General features: G+C 46.7%; 1 protein-coding gene across 1 annotated transcript in view; it reads right to left on the reverse strand.

Moving 5' to 3' along the window:
* Nudt3 (nudix hydrolase 3) overlaps positions 1-24,396 on the reverse strand; it is a 58,205-nt gene that overhangs the window by 13,723 nt on the left and 20,086 nt on the right. Inside the window, exon 2 of the mRNA XM_059281825.1 lies at positions 7,498-7,608. Coding sequence (XP_059137808.1) covers positions 7,498-7,608 — 111 coding nt within the window. The remainder of the gene's footprint in view (positions 1-7,497; positions 7,609-24,396) is intronic.

Raw genomic sequence — 24,396 nt, forward strand, 5'->3', positions numbered from 1 at the left:
TGTCCTGGTCGTGGAGGATCTGGAGGCAGGGGCTGCAGCCAGTATTTGCTGAAGTCGCTGTGAACCCATACACTCCCTTCCTAGTGACTCAAGATCCTTCCTGGAATGTGGAGCTGGACAGGAAAGCAAACACAACTGTTCTGGAAGACTCTGCTGGACTCATTTCACTCCACAGGAGCCTGGCTGTTATCCCAGTAATTCAACCTCTATTCAACAGGGTTCCAACACAAGCTAGTCCAAACACAGTACAAGGCTCTCTAACAGCAGATTCTAATCTCTGTACTTAGCTACTGAATTAACTGCTCACCAATGGGTGGTATTCAATTATGTGTGATAAACTGAGTCAAAAGATATTTTTTTTCTTTCCTTATTTTTTGTTTTTCGAAACAAGGTTTCCCTGTGTAGTTTTGGAGCCTGTCCTGGAACTCACTCTGTAGACCAGGCTGGCCTTGAACTCACAGAGATCCACCTGGCTCTGCCTCCTGAGTGCTGGGATTAAAGGCGTGCACCGCCTGGCCTCTTTCCTTATTTTTTATTTAGTTTTTGATTCAGAGTTTTGAGACAGCCCAGGATAACTTTGAACTCTGATCCTGCTGCCTCACTGTCCCAAATGCTGGGAATACAGGGGTGGGCAACCTTCCCAGCTCATATATTGTTTTATTTCTGTTTTTGGTCGGTTGGTTTTATTTTTTTGTACAAGGTCTCTCTATGCAGGTCTGGCTGTTCTGGACCTTGCGGTATAGACTAGGCTAGCCTTAAACTCAGAGATCCTCCTACCTTTGCCTCCTGAGTAAAAGGATTAAAGACAGGTGCCACCACACCTGGCTATTTCAGTTGTAAAACGGCAGAAAGATAATCTGTGCAGTTATTTACACTGAAAGTATGCTATCAGTACATTACCTTTAAATTAGGCTAATTCCATTAAATTAGTCATATCTTTGACTAAGGACCTGCTAGCCTTTAAGGCAACTAACACCAAATGATCAAACTTAAAAATTCATCCTACATGTGATTGGGAGGTGGGGAAGATTTAACTATCAGCAGAAAGAAAACCCTATTGTGTATCTTTGGTGCTTAGTTTAGAGAAACAAAATAATTACAACACTACTGTAGAGTAAGAGGAAAACAGAGTGGCTCTAACTTAAAAAAAAAAAAAAAGGAAGTGATAGGTCAGGAGGGCTGGAGAGGTGGCTCTGTGGTTAAGAGTACTTGCTGCTCTTACAGAGGACCTGAGTTTGGTTTTCATTGTTGTTGTTTATTTGTCTGGAGACAAATAAGAGTTTCTGTTGCTGTGATGAAACATCACCACCAAAAGCAACTTGGGGAGGAGAGGGTCTATTTGTTTACAGGTTACAGTCCATCACCAGAAGCCAGGGCAGGAACTCGAGGCAGGCTTGGGTGGCAAGTTCTTTTATCTGCTTAGCAACCTCTTCACCCCAGAAGAATTTCTTAACAAACCACACATACACACCCTGAATCAAGGCTGTTGGAGGAATAGGTCCGGAAGAAGGAAGTGAAATGGGGGTGTCTATGTACAGAGCCCACTGGCCTTGCAAATGGCAGCTCTGAGTGGGCAGGTGATGTGAAGGAAAGCTCTGGCTGAAGAGTGAGGATCCAGCCAGCCGGCCGGCCATCACCTCCACAAAATCACCAATGAAAAATGAGAAGCAGATAAGAAAACAAAGATGGCTTTTAATTTTTTTTTTTTTTTTTAAGCCAAGAGCTTATCATGTAGCCCTGGCTGACCTGCAACTTACTATGTAGGCCAGGCTGGCCTCATATTCACAGAGATCCACCTGCCTCTGAGTATGGGGTGGAAGATGTACACTGTCATGCTGGGCCTGGCTTTTTACATTTTTATTTATTACTTCAAGAGTGCACGTGCACACACCCATATATAACCCTGAGACTATAGTTAGAAAACAACTCACAAATTTTGATTCTTTCTTCCCATCATGTGGGTCTGGAGCTGAACATCAGGCTTGGCAGTGACTACCCTTCCTTGCTGAAACCTTTTTCTCTGAGACAGGGTCTCATGCAGCCCAGGCAAGCAACTCTTCTACCTCAAACTTGCTGTGTAAACCAGGCTAGCCTCAACCTTGCAGATGCCTGCTTCTGCCCACTTTTCATTACAGTTACTAATCTGTGGGTGCGCACCACGGCTCCGACGCTGGGGTCAGAGGACAACGTGCAGGAGAACTGCTGCCCCTCTTCCCACCTCATCATTTATGTATGTCTAACCACCCTCTCTGTTCTCTCTGGCTCTGTTATTGGAGAACAGCCCCGAGAAGCCTACAGTGGAGAAGGAAGGCTACGGCAGGAAGAAACAGAAGGAAACAGACAAGTGCTACTAATGGCGTCAAAAAGGTATTTCCCTTTTAATTTTCTGTTTCCAAATGTCCACATTCAAAACAAAGGCTTGGCCGGGCCAGCGGTGGCGCACACCTTTGATCCCAGTACTTGGGAGGCAGAGGCAGGCAGATCTCTGTGAGTTAGAGACCAGCCTGGTCTACAGAGTGAGATCCAGGACAGGCACCAAAACTACACAAAGAAACCCTGTCTCGAAAAACCAAAACAACAACAAAATAATAATAATAATTAAAAAAAATAAAAAATAAAAACAAAGGCTTGGCCAGGTATGATGGCGCACGCCTTTAGTCCCAGAACCTGGAAGGCAGAGGCAGGTGGATCTCTGCAGGTTCAAAGCCAAACTGGTCTACACAGTAAATTCTAGAGTTAATAAGGAGACCTTGTCTCAGAAAATAAAAACAAAAACATTTTAGCTGGGCATGCTGGAATTGGGGCCTTTAACCCCAATGGGGGGGAGGGGAGCAGGTGCAGACAGAGGCAGGTATAGAATAGCCTTATCTACAGAGTGAGCCCCTGCCTCTGCAACAACAACAACAACAACAACAAATGTGTACGAAGGCTTTTCGTGTGTGTGTGTGTGTGTGTGTGTGTGTGTGTGTGTGTGTGTGTGTGTGTCTAGTGCCCAAGGAGGCCACTAGGAGGCGTTAGATCCCCAGGGACTGGAGTCACCCGCAGCTGTTAGCAGCAATGGTGCTGGGAACGGACCCTGGCTTCTCCATCTCAGTCATTACAACACCCTCTCCTCCTAAAAGTGGGTGGCCCATGAAGAACCACCATGGCTACCTCTCAGGTCATCCAGGTCTGTGACTCGCTGAGCAATACTGAGCACTCCTTTGACTCCTGGGCAGACTGTGCAGCCTTCCTACCGTTCTCAAAACCGATGCTCTCCCTCCGTGCCCACGGAACCGCAGGAGCCCGACAGTTACTAAGGCTGAGATGAGCGTGAGTGACTCAGCAGCGAGGATCTGCGAGGGGGACAAAAGGCACCGCAAAGCCTGGCAGACCAGTGTCCTCCAGAGTGTGGCAATGTGTGAGGGTGTTTATGCTTTCTGTGACGATGGTGCTATGGGGGTGGTGACTGGCAAACAGGAGGAAGGGACCAAGGACAGTCTGAGACCAAGAATGGCTCTTTTTGAAGTCCTGCCACACATTTTGTGTGGGTGGGAAATCTGGTTTCAACTCTCAAAGCCTAGAAAACAACGCTATTCTAGTGTGTGCAGATTAGCACTGAGAATACCCGAGTATTTCTTTAGATAGTCCACGTTTCCCCCAGAGCAGGGGAGTTAGAGAAGTGGAGGACAGCAGTGCACATGCAGAGGCCCACGGGGCAGCCCCTTTCCTTGCCTCCTGGCCTCTGTGTGTTCACGTGATCTGTGCACGAGTGTAGTGGTCAGACTCCATCAGGTGCCTTCCTCAATCCTCCTTTTTTAGTGTGAGTTTCTTCTGCTGTTTTTTGTTCTGTTTTTTAAAAGACAGAGAAAGGACCATGACACTCCCACTCAGACAATGCCCTTCCGACATGCGACATTCACAAATGAACGGGAGGTCTAAAGCCATCCAGACCTCGCCCTAGAGGAAGGCCCACAGCATGTCATACTAACTACTCTCAAATCTTCAAATTTTCAGATTATAGTCACTAAGGGCAAAACTCAAACATGTTGTATATGTTTCTGTATTTCTGGCAGGCGGCTCAGGGCTTGTTCAAGACAGAAAGGCATGCCGCCTTCTTGCTGAATAGCCAGACAACATTCAGTTGGTAAAGAGCTTAAAGGAGGTGCAGATCTGCAGTGAATTCTGTCCTATTTCCACAACCCATGGACTCAAGCCCATCTGATTATCACACACAATGGCTCTCTCAGGAGCTGAGGTATCCCCTCAACTAGAGGAAGACACTCGGCCCCACATCTCACTCCCCTGCAGGACAGCAGGGCCCAGCAGGGAAAGGGAGCAGACACAACTACAGTGACCATTACTCCCAGGACTCTGGACCTGCTCAGAGCAGACGCCAGTCAGGTTAGGTTCAGAGGAGGATTTGCTAAGGGATAAGAACGGCTCTCAGAATCACTGGGACATATAAAGAAACAGACCCGCAGGCCAAGGTTCCAGAAGCAATACCCTAAAACACACTTTACAACTGGATTGCCAAGGGGGCTGCTGCCTCTAGGATTGGCCCAGATAAAATAAAAGCCAAAGAAACCAGCCAGCTCAGGGAGCGGACACAGTAGCTGCCAACTGCATAATCCTATCTCCTTTCCCAAAACACATGCCACCAAAACAGGCCAGCTCCCTTCCTTGCCCCCTGGCTTCTGGCCCATGAATAAGATAGTCTATGCAAGGCTTTATTTATACTAGAACCTGTTTCCCAAGGAAACTGAGCTGCATCTACTCTAAGAGTCTGGAAAAAGCATTCTCTGGCCTTCTGGTTCCTTATGCACTGAGGGGACTGGAATGGATGTGGAGCTGGCCTACCTAGAGCCAAGCCCTCCAGAGCACTTTCCTGCCCTGTCAGAAAGCTTAGAACACCACTTCATACACATCAACAAAGGGGGGTTTCAGTCACCAGGACCCTATGCACATCAGTCTGCAGAGCAGGGATGGACTGGGGCTGGAACTCCCCATTTCTAACAGATGCTGGCCAATGCTGAGGTGCTAGTCTCCTAACCACACTCTTAGCAGCAGGGATTATGACCCAATCCTGTTTTTACAGGTACTGCCTTGTTGACACACAGGCCCATATGCTTACACACTGCATCCTCTACGGCCACTTCTACGATAGAGGTTGGTTATATGACAGCTGTGCAGTGCTTCTGTCTGACTGACTGAAGTTACAGATTATCAGTGTCTTCCTTTAGTTTTCTCAGCGCCAAGTCACAGCAGGTGACAGCTCTCTAGACTTGAGCAGTCAACCTCGGGCAGAAGCTAGTTTGAGCATGATGTGAGAAACGGCACTGCAACACCAAACAGTCTGCTGGGGGTTCAGGGGAGGACCCTTTCCCTCCAAACAGAGACCTGAGGAAAACATGCTCAGACCCCGTGTTTGAAGGGCGTGAGGGTGGAACAGTGATGGCCAAGCTGCCACCACAAGGAGACAAGCCAAGGCAAACGCCCAAGTGAGAGCAGTGGGAAAGAAGGGCGGACTCAGAGGGCCTGGCCACCGCCGCAGGAGCCCCAGTCCAGCTCTAACTTTAGCAGCCCAGGTATGCGGAGACAGGCAGGGCAAGAGTGACGGAGCCGGAAGTGGAGAAAGAATGTTCTGGGTAAGAAAACTCAGGGGGCTGAGAGATGGCTCAGAGGTTAAGAGCACTGACTGCTCTTCAGAGGTCCTGAGTTCAATTCCCAGCAACCACATGGTGGCTCCCAACCATCTATAGTGGAATCTGATGCTCCCTTCTGGCATGAAGGTATATATGCAGAATACTCATACATAAAATATAAATAAATTAAAAATTAAAAAAAAAAAAAAAAAACCCTTAGATGGCAGCCAGGTGATGGTGGCTCACGCCTTTAATCCCAGCACTGGGGAGACAGAGTCAGGCTGATCTCTGAGAGTTCAAGGCCAGCCTGGTCTATCGTGTGAGATCCAGAACAGGCTCCCAAACTACAGAGAAACCCTGTCTCGAAAACAAACAAACAAACAAACAAACAAACAAAAAAACAAAAAAGGAGGAGGAGGAGGAGGAGGAGGAGGAGGAGGAGGAGGAGGAGAACTAACATGGCTTCAGCAAGAGCTCAACCAGGGGGCTGGAGAGATGGCTCAGCGGTTAAGAGCACTGGCTGTTCTTCCAGAGGTCATGAGTTCAATTCCCAGCAACCACATGGTGGCTCACAACCATCTGTAATGAGATCTGGCGCCCTCTAATGGCATGCAGGCAGAACACTGTATACATAATAAATAAATCTAAAAAAAAAAAAAAAAGAGCTCAACCAATAGGAATGCCAGGCAGGTTTCTGCTGTTGTTTGACATGGGCTCATGTTCCTCAGGCTGCCTCCTACCTGATTCACTATGCTGCTGAAGAGGGCCTTGAACTTCTGATTCTCCTGCCTGTACCTTGTTAGTGCTAGGGTTATAGGCATGGACCAGGATCCCAGCTTATACAGTGCTGGGACTGAACTCAGGGCTTCAGGCATGCTAAGTAACCACTCCGCAAACTGAGCCACGTCCCCAGCCGACAGAATCTTTTTGCTTGGTTTTGGTAGTATTAGGAGTTGATCCTTGCATGTGCTAGGCAGGCACTTAACCACTGAACTGTATTTCCAGGCCTGGTATGTCCTGAGTGATACTTTATATGCCTATAAAATCAGGCTTAACTCCCTCCCCTCTAGAACAAGCAAATAGAATTAAATACTATGTGTGGCAAGGAAGTACAAGGGGTCATGAGAACTCACATGCTGCATCGTCCCAGGTCCTAAGTGAGGCGCCACATGAAGAGCTGAGCATGGTGTTGCCACCACAGGCTGTGGAGAAACACCAGCTCCTTCCTTCCTCTTGGCTCGCTCTCCTCCACCACCCCACCCCCAAGACTGTGAGCTTGTCTGGAGAGGGAAGAACTGCTGGGGATTGAACTGGGTCTCACACATCCTAGGAAAGCACTCTTCCACTGAGCCACATCCCAGCCCTCCTAGGTTTAAGTTCTCAAACTGAGGGAGTTCAGGACTCACATCTGGATTTCGTCCATCCCGTCATATTTAGGAAGGTGGAGAGGTGTGCTCAAGGAAATCAGCTTGTGTATGCTGCACACAATATGACTAAAATCCGATCATCTCTCAAGCTGGACCATCCCCCAGCACTATCTCACTAGCCATGGTGACAGGCACAGAAGCCAGGGCCTCATCCTCCTGTGGGTAACAGAATGAGCTACACTGACCAGCTGGCTCCTGTTTGCACTGATATTTGATCTATGACAAGTACCAGAGATGACGCTGGAAGAGAGCCACAAGAGGTCACAAAGTCCTGGCAGATATCACTCTACAGTCACTACTGACAGCCTTCCTCCTGCAGAGACGCTCACCCTCCCTCCCATGTCACCACACGGCAGCAGTGAGGCTGTGGTGACCACTAATGCCATCTCTGTGCTCATGAGCACACTACTCAGTGGGTACTTACAGGACAGGCCCTCAACACATACCTCCTCACAGACTTCTCGGACCGCTGCCACACTGGGCTCCTCCTCGGGCTCCATGCCTCCTCCGGGGACAATCCATCGGTCTGGATGGCGGCTACTGCTCACGAGCAGCACCTGGAGTCAGAGGTCACAGGGAGGATTAAACATTCAAGAAAACACTCACAAATCAGTCCAGATAAAACAAACACCACAGTAACTACAAACCAGCTCTTGTTTACACCTCCAAATAACTTTTTACGAGGCAGTGTCTTGTGTTGGGAACAGCAGGCACTCTGCCCGGTACATGCCAAGGGCATCTGCTGGGAACCATGGCGGGCTGTGGTCTGTACCCTTCCTCCACACTCTGCTGTCTGTCTCCTCCCCCTCCCCTTCCCCTCCTTGTTCTGAAGCCCTCAGAACACAGCCCTGCTGAGGTGAAAGTAACCAGGCTCAATTGACAGCCTGGAAACGCCGAGGAGGAGGAGGAGGAGGAGGAGGAGGAGGAGGAGGAGGAGGAGGAGGAGGAGGAGGAGGGGGGCCGTGGACACACCACAGGCCACGCCGCCGTCAGGCTGAGCTCGCTCCTGGCTCTGGAGCAGCAGTCCTTCCACCACTGACTCGACGCAATGACAGCTGACGAGGGGAGCTCTAGTGATCTATGTCATCTTTAAATGTTATCATTTCATGCGATCATCTCGGGCAGAGTATGGCTGTGCACAGAGGCCAGAAGAGGACGGTGGATCCCTTACAGCTGTATTTACAAACAGCTGTGAGCTGCCGTGTGGTGCTGGGAAATGAACCAGGGCACTCTGGAAAAGCAGCCAATAATCTTAACTGCTGAGTTATCTCTCCAGCCCTGGAGTTCTTTTATATTCTTTTTTAAAAAATTTAATTTATTTATATTCTTTTTTTTTTTTTAAAGGTATGGGTGCTCTGTCTGCATGTATGCCTGCAGGCCAGCAGAGGGCATCAGATCCCATTATAGATGGTTGTGAGCCACCATGTGGGTGCTGGGAATTGAACTCAGGACCTCTGGAAGAGCAGCCAGTGCTCTTAACCACTGAGCCATTCTTTTTTAATGCATTCTAAATTCTGGGTGGCTGACGCAATTAATCCCAGCACTCAGGAGGCAGAGGCAGTTGGATCTCTGCAAGTTCGAGGCCAGCCTGGTCTATGGGGCTGTGGTGATATATTGTGTACCCTAATAAAAATTGCCTGAAGATCAGAGAACAGAAGAAGCCACTAGATAAAACATAGAGGCCTGGCAGTGGTGGCACACACCCTTAATCCTAGCACTCGGGAGGCAGAGATCCGTCTGGATCTCTGTGAGTTCAAAGCCACCCTGGACTATATGAGATTGATTCAGTCTAGGAGAGAAACAGAGCCAGGCAGTGGTGGCACACACCTTTAAGCACAATACTTGTGAGTCACACGGCTTTAATCCCAGTATCTGGGAAGCACACATGCCATTAATCCCAGCACTAGGAAGGAAGTGATAAGGCTGGGCAGAGAAAGGTATATAAGGCGCGAGGAGACAGGAACTAGAAGGCTTTTTGGCTGAGGACTCAGAGGCTTTCAGTCAGAGGATTTGTGGAGTTGTCGAGGTGAGACATGGCAGTGGCTTGTCCCTTTGTCTCTTTGATCTTTGAGCAAATTTTATTAGAGTACACAATATATCACTGCACAGGGCAAGTTCCAGGACAGCCAAGCCTACAGAGAAGAAACTCTGTCTCAAAAAACCAAAGAAAGGAAGGAAGGAGGAAGGGAGGGAGAGAAAAGAAGAGGAGGAGGAGGAGGAGAAGGAGGAGGAGGAGAACAGAAAGATGACACAGTGAGTTCCAAGACAGCTAGGGCTCCAGGGAAAGACCCTGTCTGGGAAAGAAAAAGAATGGGAAGACATGGCTGGACAGACGGCCCAGCACCTAAGTGGGCTTGCTGTTCTCAGAGGACTCAGTTTGGTTGCCAGCACTCACACTGGGTAGCTCATAACCACCTGTAACTCAGGGAATCCAACACCTTCCTCTCGACTCAGCAGGGAACACATTCATGTGTACACACCCACACATACATACACAGAAGTTTTAAAAAACTAATAAAAATAAACCTTTAAGGATTATAGTTTTACTAATTCTGACTTAACCAGCATTCTGATGATGGCTAAAATCAAAATGTTAATTCCTCCAGTTCCTCCACCATGCACTCTCTGGGACTCCCAGGTGAAGGTGCAGAAGAACTGCCATTATTTCTAAAGCTAAAGTAACGCCAACTGTCCTCACACCTCACGTTCTGGTGATGACTGACCTCGTCCTGTTCTACATGCCTCTCCACCCAGCAGCCATCCTTGTTGCTGCAATGTGCTTCTGCCTTTGTGGCCCTCACAGATGTCACAAGGCCTTCTGGGTACTGACCTTCCAGCCCCCTTCCTTTCCTCCTGGGGGCTCTTGGAAACTCATTCTTGAATTCCCCTTTCCCTGTCATGAGAGAGTCTCCTGACATTCATCTATAAAATCTGTCATGTGCAGACAATGAGGAGACCAGGAATTGGGAAGGTGTCCACAAGTTCACATGCAGCACCGAGGAAGAGTCCATACTAACATCATGTACTTACAAAGCACTATCTGGAACATGTGAGTTCTGACTTGGGTAATGTGATGTACCCCTCTGGTAATGAAAACACTGCAGGATCCTGCTACTTTTAGCTGTGCGCACAGACTGCTCTCCTTGTTGTCATGGCCAAATACTCAAAAAGTAGGGCTTGTTTTCCTCCTGCTTACAGTTGGAGGGACAAGTTCATCATGGTAGGGAAGCCGTGGCTGTTGGGTGATCCCACACCAGTGCAAGAAAAAGGCACCAGTTCACATCTCTGTGGGCCAGGAAGCAGAGACAAACTGAGCCCAGTATCTGCCAATTAGACCCAGGTCCAAAAGGGTTCCACAACCTTCCACAACAGTCCCACCAGCTAGGGCCAAATGTCAAACACAGCCTGTGAGGAACAGTTTGCATTCCAATCATATCCTTTATATGTAGTTTAAAAAAAAAAAGTAACATGGACCATGAAATTCATCATTAAAAACAGAAGTTCTCATTGGACTCCTCCCTTAAATTAACATACAAACACTAACTCGAAATGGACTAGTAACCTAAATATAATTGCTAAAACCATTATGCACTAGCCGGGCGGTGGTGGCGCACGCCTTTAATCCCAGCACTCGGGAGGCAGAGCCAGGCGGATCTCTGTGAGTTCGAGGCCAGCCTGGGCTACCAAGTGAGTTCCAGGAAAGGCGCAAAGCTACATAGAGAAACCCTGTCTCGAAAAACCAAAAAAAAAAAAAAAAAACCATTATGCACTGAGAAAAAAAAGAGGAAATCTCTGTAATTTCAGATGTAACAAGATACAAAGTTTCTTGAGACAAGGTCTCTCTGTGTAACCACTGTGGCTATCCGGGAGCTCTGTAGACCAGCCTGGCCTTGAACTCATGGAGATCGCCTGCCTCTGCCTACTGACAGCTGTGATTAAAGGACCTCAAAAGCACAAAATAAAAATAAGCTTGACTCCAAAATCCAAAAGCTCTATGTATCAAAGGACCTTATCAAGAAGGTAACAGTTGGGGGCTAGAGAGATGGCTCAGAGGTTAAGAGCGCTGGTTGCTCTTAGTGGACCTGGGGGCAGGTCTCCACTTTCACTGCCAAGGGTGTCATGGGATGGGCTGACGGGAAGGGAGGAGAGGCAGGGAGAGGTTGTGGGTGCTCTAGAAATGTTTTCCTTAAAGAAATACAATTTTACTTCATGCGTATGAGTGTTAGTGCACCATGTGCATGCCTGGTGCCCATGGAAACCAGAAGAGTGCATCAGATCACCTAGGACTCGAGTTCCAGACAGTTAAGAGCTGCCAAGTAGATGCTAGGAACGGAGGCAGGCTCCTCTTCCTCTGGAAGAGCAGGCAACAATGTAACCACTGAGCCATCTCTCCAGCACTAAAGAATGTTTTAAAGAACAGCTACCACACCTCTGCATAATTAATGACCCCTACAATGTTATGAGATGCTTAAAGCTGAAAAGGAAGGAAAATAAATTGTTGAAAGTCAATCAATGATCACAAGGCAATTCCTAGGATTTTAATGCTATTTTTCCTTCAAAAGTATCTACTTTAAAATTCTAAAGTTATTTTTCAGTCTAGAGGAGCTTAAAAAACCCTGCAGACGGCAGGGCTGTCTAGTACAGCAGGTAACTCCCACCACTTCTACCTTGGGAGCAACAGTGTGTTTTAGAAACAATATGGAGAATCTTCAGCATAGCCCACCCAGAGTATGTATGGGTGTAAAGGACACAATGGCTGACTCCATTGCCTGGGGAATTTGGAAAAAGCACTAGGGATGACCTAGCAGGCCAAGAAGAACTCTAAGCTCAACCTTCTAAGCAATGTCTGCTGGGAGAATTAAATATATTGGATACTCTGGTTTCTCAACATCACTGAAACAAATAAGCAACAGCATTCTGACCTCCACAATAGGGTACTCCCCCGCAGGGCTGAGCTCTAAGAGTGCACTGGAAAAGCCCTGCTGTACACAGCCGGACGAGTGCTCTTGGAAAGACAAGCTCACTGGAAACAAAGGCAAGCATCAATCAACTGTTCATGCTTCAGCCTACCTTAAGATGTGAAAATTAAACCACAGGCGTGGTGCTGTCTTATTTACACAACAGGACAGGACATGGCCTTGTGTCACCAGACTGCTACTAACACATCAGTCTCACAAATGAAAAGAAAAATGTTCATCCCTCCAGACTTTTTCAGGCTTTTTTTTTTCTTTTTTTTTTTTTTTTTCTATTTTTTTTTTTTTTGAGACAGGGTTTCTCTGTGTAGCTTTGGCTATCCCTGTAAACTCCTGTAGACCAGGCTGGCCTCGAACTCACAGAGATCTGCCTGCCTCTGCCTCCAGAGTGCTAGGATTAAAGGTGTGTGCCACCACTGCCTGGCTTCTAAACCACTTGTATTTTTTTTTTTGCGTGTGTGCGTGTGTAGTTTTTTAAAAATATATATTTTTTATGTGCACTGGTGTAAGGGGTGTCAGATCCCCTAGAACTAGAGTTACAGACAGTTGTGAGTGTTGGGAATTGAACCTGGGTCCTCTGAAAGAACATCCAGTGCTATTAACCACTAAGCCATCTCTTCAGCCCCCATTTGTAATTTTTAACTTACAGAAAAATTTCAAATATACTTAAAAGTATAGAAAAATACAACAATTCCCAAGTAACTTCCACCCAGCTTCAAATATCATTAAGGCTTTGCCAATCTCATTTAACTCATCTACAGCCCCCACTAGTGAATATTCAAAGCAAACTCCGGACATTAATAGATTCTTATTACTGAATACTTTGGTTTTCCTTCTCTAATTGATGAGTTAGCACAATACTCATAATGTCGTTCATGCACAGAGCAAAGTGGACAGTTCCTTACGAGCTAAGAACAGGACCACACTCGGATTTCTGGGGTGGGAACACAAATGTGAGTTACAATGCCTGTTTACAGACCGGGTTATTATCAGGATTTCCACAGGGTGCCAGCAGCACTGAGTAGCCCTGTGTCCCTCTCTATCTAAATCCTAGTTAGCTGAAATCAGCTTCAGTTCCCTAACACAGGAAAGGAAAGAGAAGCTGCCACACTTATGCACTAATTTGCAAAATACTGATGATGCTTAAGTAACCACTGTAGTTTTGTTGTTGCCAATCATTTTATTTAGCTAGTGTGGCGGTGGCGCACACCTTTAATCCCAGCACACTCAGGAGGCAGGGGCAGGTGAATCTCTGAGTTTGAGGCCAGCCTGGTCTACAGAGAGAGTTCCAGGGCAGTCAGGGATACACAGTGAAACCCTGCCTCGAGAAAACAAAATAAATAAATAAATAAATAGTTAGTTTGAGACATGGTTTTACACAACCCAGGCTAGCCTCCAAATTGCTATGTAGCTGAAGATGAGCAAGAACTCTTGGTTTTCCCCGCCTCTACCTCCAAAGCTCTGGGATTATAGACATGTTCCACCATGCCTGTTATGCAATTATTAACTAATAGATTTTTAAATTTCATGTGCACCAATCAAATGCAGTTGTTCATTTACTAAATGATTTATTTATTTAATCATTTATTAAAGATTTTTAAACATATGTATGTTTTTACTACTTATATGAGTGTTTGCCTGCAAGTCTGTAGGTGTATCACATGCACACCCAGTGCCTGCAGAGGTCAGGAAAGAGCACTGGATCCCTCGGAACTAGGATTACAGATGGTTGTGGTCCCCATGTAGGTGCTGGGACCTGAGCTTGGGGTCCTCTGCAAGAGCAACAAGTGCTTTTAACTACTGAGCCATTTCTCCAACCCATTATTATTTTTTATTTCTTTGAGACAGGGTTTCTCTGTGTAGCCCTGGCTGTCCTGGAATTCACTCTGTAGACCAGGTGACCTTGAACTCAGAGATCTGCCTACTCTGCCTCTCAAATGCTGGGATCAAAGGTATCTGCTGTCACCGCCTGGCTAATGTGTATATCTTTTACCCGGAAAAGACTGCTTCATTATAAAAATTCTGAATAAACATCTAAGATGGAACATGTCACCCCTATACCTACCAACACTTGAATTCTACCAGTCATTTTTCACAAGCCTTGAACCGTGTGTGTGTGTGTGTGTGTGTGTGTGTGTGTGTGTGTGTGTGTGCGCGCTTGCTTACTGGCTGGCCAGCTCCTGGCATCCACCCTCCTGTCTCTGACTCCTCGGTGCTCCAATGACAAATGTGTACTTGGCTTTTTAGGTGGGCAGAGGACTGAACTTGGGTTTTGTATGTCTGCATGGAAAATGCTTTAACAACAGAGACATCTCCTCAGCCACAAACCTTGCATCTTCCTGACACACATCTTCAGTTCTGAATGGCTGCTTGTCTGGTTTGGTCACTGTAAGACAGCCAGGCTCACTGCAGGCGTCGCTGGCCCAGATCTGCATCCAGCTTTTCTCCAAGGAGCGCCCGGCTCCTTTTAGGGAGAAGTGGTGTTTACAGACCGCCATTGGGATACCGGCTGCTGGCGTGTCGTTACTGCTTCTAACGACTTTACACTGCTTTAATACACACTCACTGTCAGCAAACACGTACCAGAAAAGAAGCCAGGACTTGGGCACACGTTCTCACCCCTGGGCTTGATACTTATCCTTCCCATTACACTGAAAAGTTTACTAATCTAATTATTTGATTTACTCCATAAAATCATTCAATAGTTTGGAATTACCTGTACTATTATCCATAAAACAAGTAAGCTTAATATGGCTTTGTAGTTCCTAGCTCAAAGCTAGATACCAGAGACAGTGTATCAAATACTTTTTCAAGGTTACATAAAAGATACTATGTGGGAAGCAAGCTTGTCCCCCTGGCCCCCAATCAAACTCATGTGTATTGTTCTACATTTTTAAGGACCACATTTTGTTGAGACTGGAATGTAATTTGGGTACTCTGAAGTGAGGATTGTCAACGCAAGTGTGGAGCCTGATGAAGCATCCACCTGAGCCTTCAGCCATGACCAAGCTCCATCTCCCTTTTTTAGTGTTGTTTTCTAGTGCTGAGACAGTGTCTCACAATGGAGTCTTGGCTATCCTCGAAGTCACTGTGCAGCTCTGGCTGTCTAGAACTTTTGATGCCACTTACAGACTGGCTTCAGACTCACAGAGATCCACCTGCCTCTGCCTTCCCAGCACTGGAACTAAAAGTGTGCATCACCTTCTTGTACCTCTTTCCTACCTATGTCCCATGGAGGTAAACCTTGGGCAATCCAACTAGACTTGGGATCCAGAAGTTTCACCGAGGTGGAAACACCCACCTTGGATAACGGGCAGCACATATCCCACGAGCTGGGTTCCCAGCTAAACTAAGAGGGAAAGGAGGCGGCCAGCTGACCAGCAGCACACAGCTCTCAGTCACCTGACCCATGACAACGTGACCAGCTGCCTGCCATGCTACCTCCAGGCTTCCCCACAGTGAACTGTCCAACAAGCCCTTGGTCTAGCAAACCTCCTTTCCTTCAGCTGCTCCTGTCAGGGACTCTGTTCCAGCAAGGATGACTTCTGCTTGTTCCAGAGCTACACTGATCACCATGTGAGTGTTCTGCCTGCATGTATGTGTGTGTACCACATGGGTATCTGGTGCCAGCAGAGTCTGGAAAAAGGTGCCACTGAGCGGGAGACACGGCTCAGCAATTAAGGGCACTGCTCCTCCTGAGCACCTCTTCCAGAGGACCCTGGTTCAATTCCCAGCGTCCACACGGCAGCCCACAACAATCTGTAACTCTAGGGGATCTAAAACCCTGTTCTGGCCTCTGTGGGCACTGCATGAATATACATGCAGGTAAAACACCTATTCACATAAAATAAAAATAAATACATTTTTAAAGGCGGGAGGCATCAGATCCCCTGGAGTAACAAACAGTTATGGGTTCTGGGAACTGAATCCAGCAACTCTGGAAGAACAGCAAGAACTCCAGGCCCTCTGAGGAGTTTATTAATACATACCACAGTTTACTTAACCAGTCTTCTGTTTTTGTTTTGTTTTTCAGCATTGGAGTCCAAAACCAAGATCTTCTGCATGCTAGATGAGCACTCTATCACTGAGCCAACCCTAGCCTTCTTAATGGAGACCTTGGGCATTTCCAATTGCTGCTGTTAAAACCAAGTTGCAATTTACACCAACCATTTCCCGCATGTGAATACTCCAGTAGACTCCACAACTTACTCAACTAATTCTTACTGACAGTGAAAAGCTTACTGGGCATTAAGGTGTCTTGGCTACTTTTCCACTGCTGTGAAGAGACACCATGATCAAGAAAGCATTCAAATTCAGGCTCACAACTGCAGAGAGGGACAGAGAGAGCGAGCGAGCTACTGAGCATACTAACTGGGAGTGGCCTGGACTTTTTAAACCTCAAAGTCCACTCCCAGTGTCATACCTATTCCAGCAAGGCCACACCTCCTGATCCTTCCCCAGCAGTCCACCAACTGAAGAACGCACACCTTCAGACAGATAGCCTACGATAGCCATTCCCACCCAAACCACCGTATCCGATCTGACTGGAACGGCCCCCAGAATCTACACTGCACAGTACTTGGTCCCCTGCTTGTGACATTTCTTCACATTTCTGCACCATGGACTGAAATCCTTATGGGACCATGAACCATCATGACATTTCCACCTGGGAGTAACTTCTGCCAAGTACATGGTCCGAGTAATGCAAACACAACTAATGCAGAAAACTGGTTCCAGGAGACAGGTCGAAGCAGCAACTAAACACCATCATGTTGGTTCTCAGGCCTCTGGTTTGTGGGAAGAAAGTGGAAGAGGCTGGACGTGCAGACTAGAAATCCCGGACCACTGTAAGCTGTTATTTTTAACTAAATATCAATTCTTCAATTTAACCAATAAAAATTCGGGAGCCAGATGCTGGGTGAAAGCCCGCCAACTCAGAGGGCCAGAGAAAGCACCCTCTGACCTTCCTCCTCTGCCAACATCCCAGAGAAAGAGCTCTCTCCTCCATCATCTCGAACAAAACTCCTCAAACTCAATGTCCCTCCCTTCTACTTCCTGTGTCTCTCTATCCATCCTCCTTACTCCCTCTTACTCTCTATGGTTTTTTCCTGTCATCTGGTTCCTTGCTCTGCCTCTTGACCTACGGTTGACTTTATTTCATCTTGTTTACAATATTCAAGCAGAAAGCTCTAGGATTAAAGGTGTGTGCTAGGGCTGAGCCACACTGCAACTAGAAGCAGGTTCTTCCAGCAAATAACACAACCTCAGGGTTCACTGCGTGATCAAATATCCTGCAGCAGGATTACCCTCACTTTTGTGAGTTAAGAAGACTTACATGTCAAAAGATGTGTGGACAGTGAAAACTATGCTCATCACTGGGAACTCAGCTAGACAATCTTCTCACGTTACTTTTTGACAAATAATCTAGCTAAGTTTTGTTCAAATCCCCAAAATGAGGCTGAATTTAAAAAGCAATGGAGGGCTGATGATATGGCCCAGTTGGTTTCGTTTGCCCACCATGTGTGAAGTACTGAATTTTGTCCCAGCACACGCTCCTCATCCCAGCTCCAGCACTTGGATTCAGGAGGATCAGAAGTTCAAGAAGTACAGCTACATAGGAAGTGGGAAACCAGCCTGGCCTAGGCTGCCCGAGAGATCTTGTTTCAATGCCCTCCCACCCTGTGGGAGGCCAGCTCCCACCTTTTACAGGATTCCTATGAGGAGGAGAGAGGCATAAGGAATTTGCAGATAGAAAGACAGCGGAGATGAGACAGACAGAAACATAGGATAGCTTCAGGAGGACCTAGATCAAAATCCACCGGCCCCTTCTGTCTCTTCAAAGGGGCTTTTTATAACAATGCCAAGGGGCGGGGCAAAAGAACTCCCCCTTGCTAGATCAAAGCACATTGCACAGCCAAGTGCAGACCCTCCCAAACACCTGGTAACCACGCCTGTGGTCCAATCATCCCCTTATGCAGCCCTGCCAGGTAAAGCAAGCTCAAAATCTCAGTAGGAAACCTTTGTGGGCTCCCCCCCCAAAAAAAAAAACCCCAAATTTGTTTAGTAGAGGAAATTCTAGACAGTACACATCAGTCTATGGCTCTGCCACTGCTTGCTGCTTTTAGCTTTCAATGTGAATGTGGAGCAAAAAGATAAGCAGGAAGCTGTGGAATACAGTCTGGGAGCACAGACTTAAGGCGCTAGGTGAAACAAGCCTCCTCACATTTTGCACTGGGACTAAAGGACATGTTGTCTGCTGTGGAACAATCTTTATACACTGTAAATATGTACTACTCTCACTGGTTAATAAAGAGCTGACTGGCCTATAGATGGGCAGGAAGAGACTGGGCAGGAGAGCCAGACTAGAAGGACGCTGGGAAGAAGAAGGGCACAGTCTGAGGAGTCTCGAGCCAGACACAGAGGAAGTAGGATATGTAGAAAATGAGGTAATGGGGCTGGAGAGATGGCTCAGAGGTTAAAAGCATTGACTGCTCTTCCAGAGGTCCTGAGGTCCTGAGTTCAATTCCCAGCAACCACATGGTGGCTCACAACCATCTAAAATGAGATCTAACGCCCTCTTCTGGCCTGCAGGCATACATGCAGGCAGAACACTGTATACATAATAAATTAAAAAAAAAAAAAAAAAAGAAAGAAAGAAAAGAAAATGAGGTAACAAGCCATGAGCCACATGGTAAAACTTAGGTAAGAAATACAGCTTAATTTGAGTTGTAAGAGCTAGTTAGTAACAAGTCTAAGCTATCAGCTGAGCATTTATAATTAATTAATATTAAGTCTCTGTGTGTTTATTTGGGAGCTGGCCAGTGGTCCTGATGAACAACTCTGCCTACAGTTGTTTAAAAGGTGAGAGTTCGGCTGGAGAGATGGCTCAGTGGTTAAGAGCACTGACTGCTCTTCCAGAGGACCTGGGTTCAATTCCCAGCACCCACATGGCAGCTCACAACTGTCTGTAACTCCAGTCCTAGGGTACTAAAACACCAAAGTACATTAAATAAAGAAGTTACATTAAAAATGAATAAATAAATAAATAAACAAACAAATAAATAAATAAAAGGTGAGAGTTCTGAATGAAGGCCCCTGGGTATAAAAATACAAACCAATTTTAAAGACTTTTTTTTTCACTTAGAAAAGGCCATGGTAAGCCAGACAGCACTAATGGCACAAGCCTTTAATTCCAGCACTTGGCGGATCTCTATGAGTTCAAGGCCAGCCTGGTCTACAGAGAGAGTTCCAGGACAGCCAGAGCTACACAGAGAAACCTTGTTTCAAAAAACCAAAAAAAGAAAAGGAAAGAGAACAAAAAAATGGCTGGGGCTGGAGAGATGGCTCAGTGGGTAAGAGCACTGGCTGCTCTTCCAGAGGACCTGGGTTCAACTCCCAGCAACCACACGGCAGCTCACAACTGTCTGTAACTCCAAGATCTGACATCCTCACACAGACACACATGCAAAATACCAATGCAAATAAAAAATAAATGAAAAGACCAAAACAGTACATACCCGTAATTCTAGCATTCAGGAGGCTGAAGCAAAAGAATTCTAACCCAGGTTAACATACAAAGACCCTGTCTCAATCAATCAATCAGAGTCAGCAAAGGGGTACACTGATAGAATGGGGTTGCCTAGAAAATGTTGTCATGTAAGCTCTGAGGACACTGCAGCCACAGTTCACAAGGCCAACTACATCTTTAGCTGACAGAACGTGACACTATCCATGTGGTGCTAGCTTGCAGGTTGGCAAAAGTAAAGAGTGATGGGGTGATGAAGGCTTATACTATGGTTCAAATGAAAAGCAGGTAAGGTCAAGCAACACACTGGAGGGTGGATCCCACTTAGTGGATCCCACTTAGGCTGTGAGTGAAGCTGTGGTAGTTATCACTTAAGTCACAATGGAGATTTTAGGGTGCTGGAGATGCCAGGAATGTAGGATGTCTGCTGAGGAAGCTGCAAGAAACACTGGTCCAGGCTACTGTGCTGTAAATGGCAGAGCCAAGGATGTAGGACTGCCCACCACCTGCCCCAGATGCTGCCCGCGGAGCTGGAGAATCCGGCTGGCTCTGCTGTGCAGTCTCTCCACGCCACTCCTCCTGTAGTCTGCCCTGGGAATGTCTACTCTGTGTTCTCCTATACTCGTCTGTAACATTCTTTCCCATCTTCCCCTGAGCCTCAGGGGACACCTGGACTTGAGTGCTCTGTTTTGTTCTCAGCCCTTGGGGATCAAGTCGGCAGCCTTGCTCAGATCAGGCAACTGCTCTACCACTGAGCCACAGCTTTCTGCTGAGATGGGACCTCACAGCGTGTTTGGAACTGTAAGACTGGAGACGTCAGGAGGAACTAAGTTCATTTGCATTAGAAGATGGCTATGACAAGCACTTGGGGGACATGGGCAAATAGAGTTTGAATCTGAATGTCCTCTGTAAGCTCACGCTTTCAACACTTGGTTCCCGGCTTTGTGTTACTATACTAAAGGCTGGGAGGGCCTGTAGGTTCCAACTGGGGCCTGGCCTTCAGCATAAGTCATAAAAGGCAGGCCTTTCGAGTTTTAACCTGTCTCTGATTCCTGCACTCTGCTTCTTGGGCCATGGTAGTGTGAGGACCAAAAACTCCTGTCACCACACATCCTGCTCACTATGACCCACTGAAATCTCTCTGAAACCATGAACAAAGCAAGCCTTCCCTTCCAGAAGCTATTTCTGTGAGGTGAGGCACTATATTCACCAAGGGTCACTGGGTTCCAGGACACACCTCACCACTAGAAAATTATTCAGTTGGCAGGACGTGGTGGAGCACCTCTCAGTTGGAGGACAGTCTGGTCTACAAGAGTTCCCGGACAGCCAGGGATACTGCTACTTGGGTCCTTTCCTAGTTAACTCTATTTACTGACTTTCCATCATTACTGGCCTTTAATAACTTCCACTAGAGAAGACAGCTATACCAAAGAGATCCCCCAAGTGTCAAAGAGCCAGCAGGAAGGGGACAAAGGGCAGATTTACCATGCACCTGCAGCACTAAGACAACCACCCCATGTGCCAGCGAGGATGGAGAAGGGAGCCGCTGGTCACACGAGGTGAGAAGCACACTCAGCAGCTGTGGGAGGTCAGGGTGTCTTGGCAGTGGGAAGGGCCCCAAATAGACTGCACTAAGTACAGCTAAAGGGGGGGGGGGTGTGAGCAGCATGTATTTTTAGTAATGGAATACGTACGATTTGTACATGTCCAGGTGCAAACTACTCCAGCCAACAGCTTTCAGAAATGACAGACGCGCCCACATCACTGTCAGAGCGCAACCCACCTCCAAACAGTACCCTGTCACCTGCTTTAGCTGGACATCAGAATTAGGGAAGAGAGGTTGGTGGGGTGGTTGACTCTGGAATCCCAGCTCCCACACTGTGATGGAATAGAAAGACAGCAGAACTGACTAGAACAGAGCTTCACCAGACACACAGCTGCTGATCACAGGGTAGCAGCAGAAAGAGAGAGAATGCATACACTATGGCACACACACACCACATATATACACATACATGCAATAAATGATAAATACATACATACATACATAAATACATAAAAAAATAAAAATTTTGAAGACCTGTTCTCTAGCTGGCCTGGAATTTGCTACATAGACATGCTAGATCCAAACTCACAGAGATTCAACTGCCTCTGCCTCCCAAATGCTGGGACTTAAGATATGCACCACCATTCCTGGTACAATAAAAAATTTGAAAAAAAAAAAAAAAACTGGGGGAGTTTTTCTAAAGACAGGATTTATGTGTTGCCCTGGCTGTCCTTGAACTCAAGAGATCCACCTGCCCCACTGCCTCCAAGTGTTGGGATTAAAGGCGACCGCTACCACCTCCCAGATAATAAATAAAAATTAAAAAAAAAAAAGGAATTGAAGCTGGATGAGGAACATGTTTCAGCTTACTGCAGTTATAACTGAACTTGGAGGAACTTACTAAGGTCTGGCCTCGTCTAGCAACTACACTTGTTTGTTTTTTAGCATTAGAAAAACTCCAAGTCACTTCTAATGTTTCCAATAAAAGCTCACTGCGATGTTTCCCTGCTGTCCATTTTAATTTGTGGTTATTTTTTTTAAATTTTTTTAAAATTTATTTATTTATTATGTATACAGTGCACATATCCCTGCAGTCCAGAAGAGGGCACTAGATCTCATTACAGATGGTAGTGAGCCACCATGTGGTTGCTGGGAATTGAACTCAGGACCTTTGGAAGAGCAAGCAGTGCTCTTAACCTCTGAGCCATTTCTCCAGCCCTAATTTGTGGTTATTTTTTAATAACGTATATGAATGTGTATCTATGTAGTGGACAGGTTTATACACATGACTGCAAGTATCCTCAGAGGCCAGGAAGAGGGCATCAACCCTGGAGCTGAAATTACGGGTGGAGATAAAGTATATCCTCTCCCCAGCCATGGGTGCTGGGGAATGAACCTGACTCTCTGGAAGAGCAGCAAGCTCTTAGCTGCTTAGCCATCTGTGTGTGCCCTTGTCCATGTATGTGCACTGTGTGTGTGCCTTTGTACACGTATGTGCACTTTATGTGTGCCCTTGTCCATGTATGTGCACTGTGTGTATGCCTTGTCCATGTATGTGCACTGTGTGTGTGCTTGGGGCCTGAGGAGGCCAAAGGAGGATGTTAGATCCCTGGAACTGTAGTTACGGGTGACTGGGAACCATCATGGAGGTGCTAGGAATCAAAACCAGTCTTCCTCAAGAGCGGCCTATGCTCTTAACCACTGAGCCTCTCTCCCCATTACATCACGAGCCTCTCCAGGAGGGGCTCGAGTCGCTCTGTAGGGCCTCAAAGTGCATCTGAAACACACTCACTACTCTTGTCAAATCAATCAGTAAGGACTGACAGGGCACAGTGCTGACAAGTGACCTCCAGACTTTTACACTGGCAGGAAGGTAGTAAGCAAGGGCCAGAACGTAAGCTTGAGAACGAAGGGAAACTCTGACACTGTAACATGGACAAGCCCAGAAGCTACTATGCTACATGCAATAAGCCAACTGAAAGAATAAAGTGGCCTGACTCCCTTCTGAGAGGAACCTCCAGCAGTCACACTCAAGGAGAGAGGCGGCTGCCCAGGGTTCTGAAATGAAGGAAGGGGCATTTACTGGGAGAGGACACAAAGTTCCAGCATGGAGATGGGAAGGATCTGAAGATGGATGGGAATGAGGGCTGCAGAACTATGTGAGTGTGGCTACAGAACTGTTAAAATAACAATTTTATGTTGTGCACATTTTGCCACAATTTTAAAATAGTCTAAAGAGCTGGGCAGTGGTGATGCACGCCTTTAATTCCAACACTTGGGAGGCAGAGGCAGGTGAATCTCTGAGAGTTCGAGGTCAGCCTGGGCTACAAAGTGAGTTCCAGGACAGGCTCCAAAAGCCATACAGTGAAACCCTGTCTCGGGGGGTGGGGGGGTGGGGGGGTGGGTAAAGAAATTAGAAATAGTTTGCACTGATATGCTTTACCAAATAAATAAAAAGATTAAGCATAAGCAGCATCCAGAATGACCTAGTTTTAAGCGCCTAACAAGTGTGAGGCCCTTATGTACTCCAGTGCCACAAAAGTAAATTAACTGAATAAAAACAAGACAAACTTGACTTCATTGTTTGTTTGGGTGTGTGTGCTGTTTTGAGACAAGGTCTTACTTTGTAACTCAGCGCTAAAGGATCTAATGCCCGGTGCCCCATCCCAGCTTCTGCTGGCACACACACACACTGGCACACTAGATAAAATAAAGCCGATAAAGATTTCAGATCACCAGCACTGGGAAGGCCATGGTCTGCAATGGGAGTTCTAGACCAGTCAAGGCTAAAGCCTTACAATGAGACCCTGTCTCTTTAAAAAACAAACAACAACCAGATTACCTGAGGGCGAAACTACCTGGCTTCTTTTCCTGTGCTGGGTCCTCGCACTGAAGCTTACCACCACCCCGCTGCTCAAGTCATGAACCCACGATCACTCCTCTTCCTCCTTGACCTCTTCCCTCGTTCAGAAAACCTCCTCTGAATCTGCAGCTGTCAGCTTTCTTCTGCTCACCACCATTAATACGACTCAAGTCATTCACTTACCTGAACAATCATACTAAACTGACTACCTGGTCTCCCACCCAGTACATGTCCTGTCTCCTCCGATCTCTTCTGCAGCCTGAAGCAGCTTTCAAAGCGAGTCTATGCTTACCATCTCAACTACTCTGGCCTCTATTAAAACCTTTCAAATATCTCCTTTACCTTTCTTTCTTCTAAAGTATTTTTATTACATTTATTTATTCATAGAGTGTGAGAACATAGCACACACACAAGCAGAAAACAGGGACGGAGTTGAGA

The sequence above is a fragment of the Peromyscus eremicus genome, chromosome 16_21 (assembly GCF_949786415.1).
Source record: "Peromyscus eremicus chromosome 16_21, PerEre_H2_v1, whole genome shotgun sequence".
Lineage (NCBI taxonomy): Eukaryota > Metazoa > Chordata > Mammalia > Rodentia > Cricetidae > Peromyscus > Peromyscus eremicus.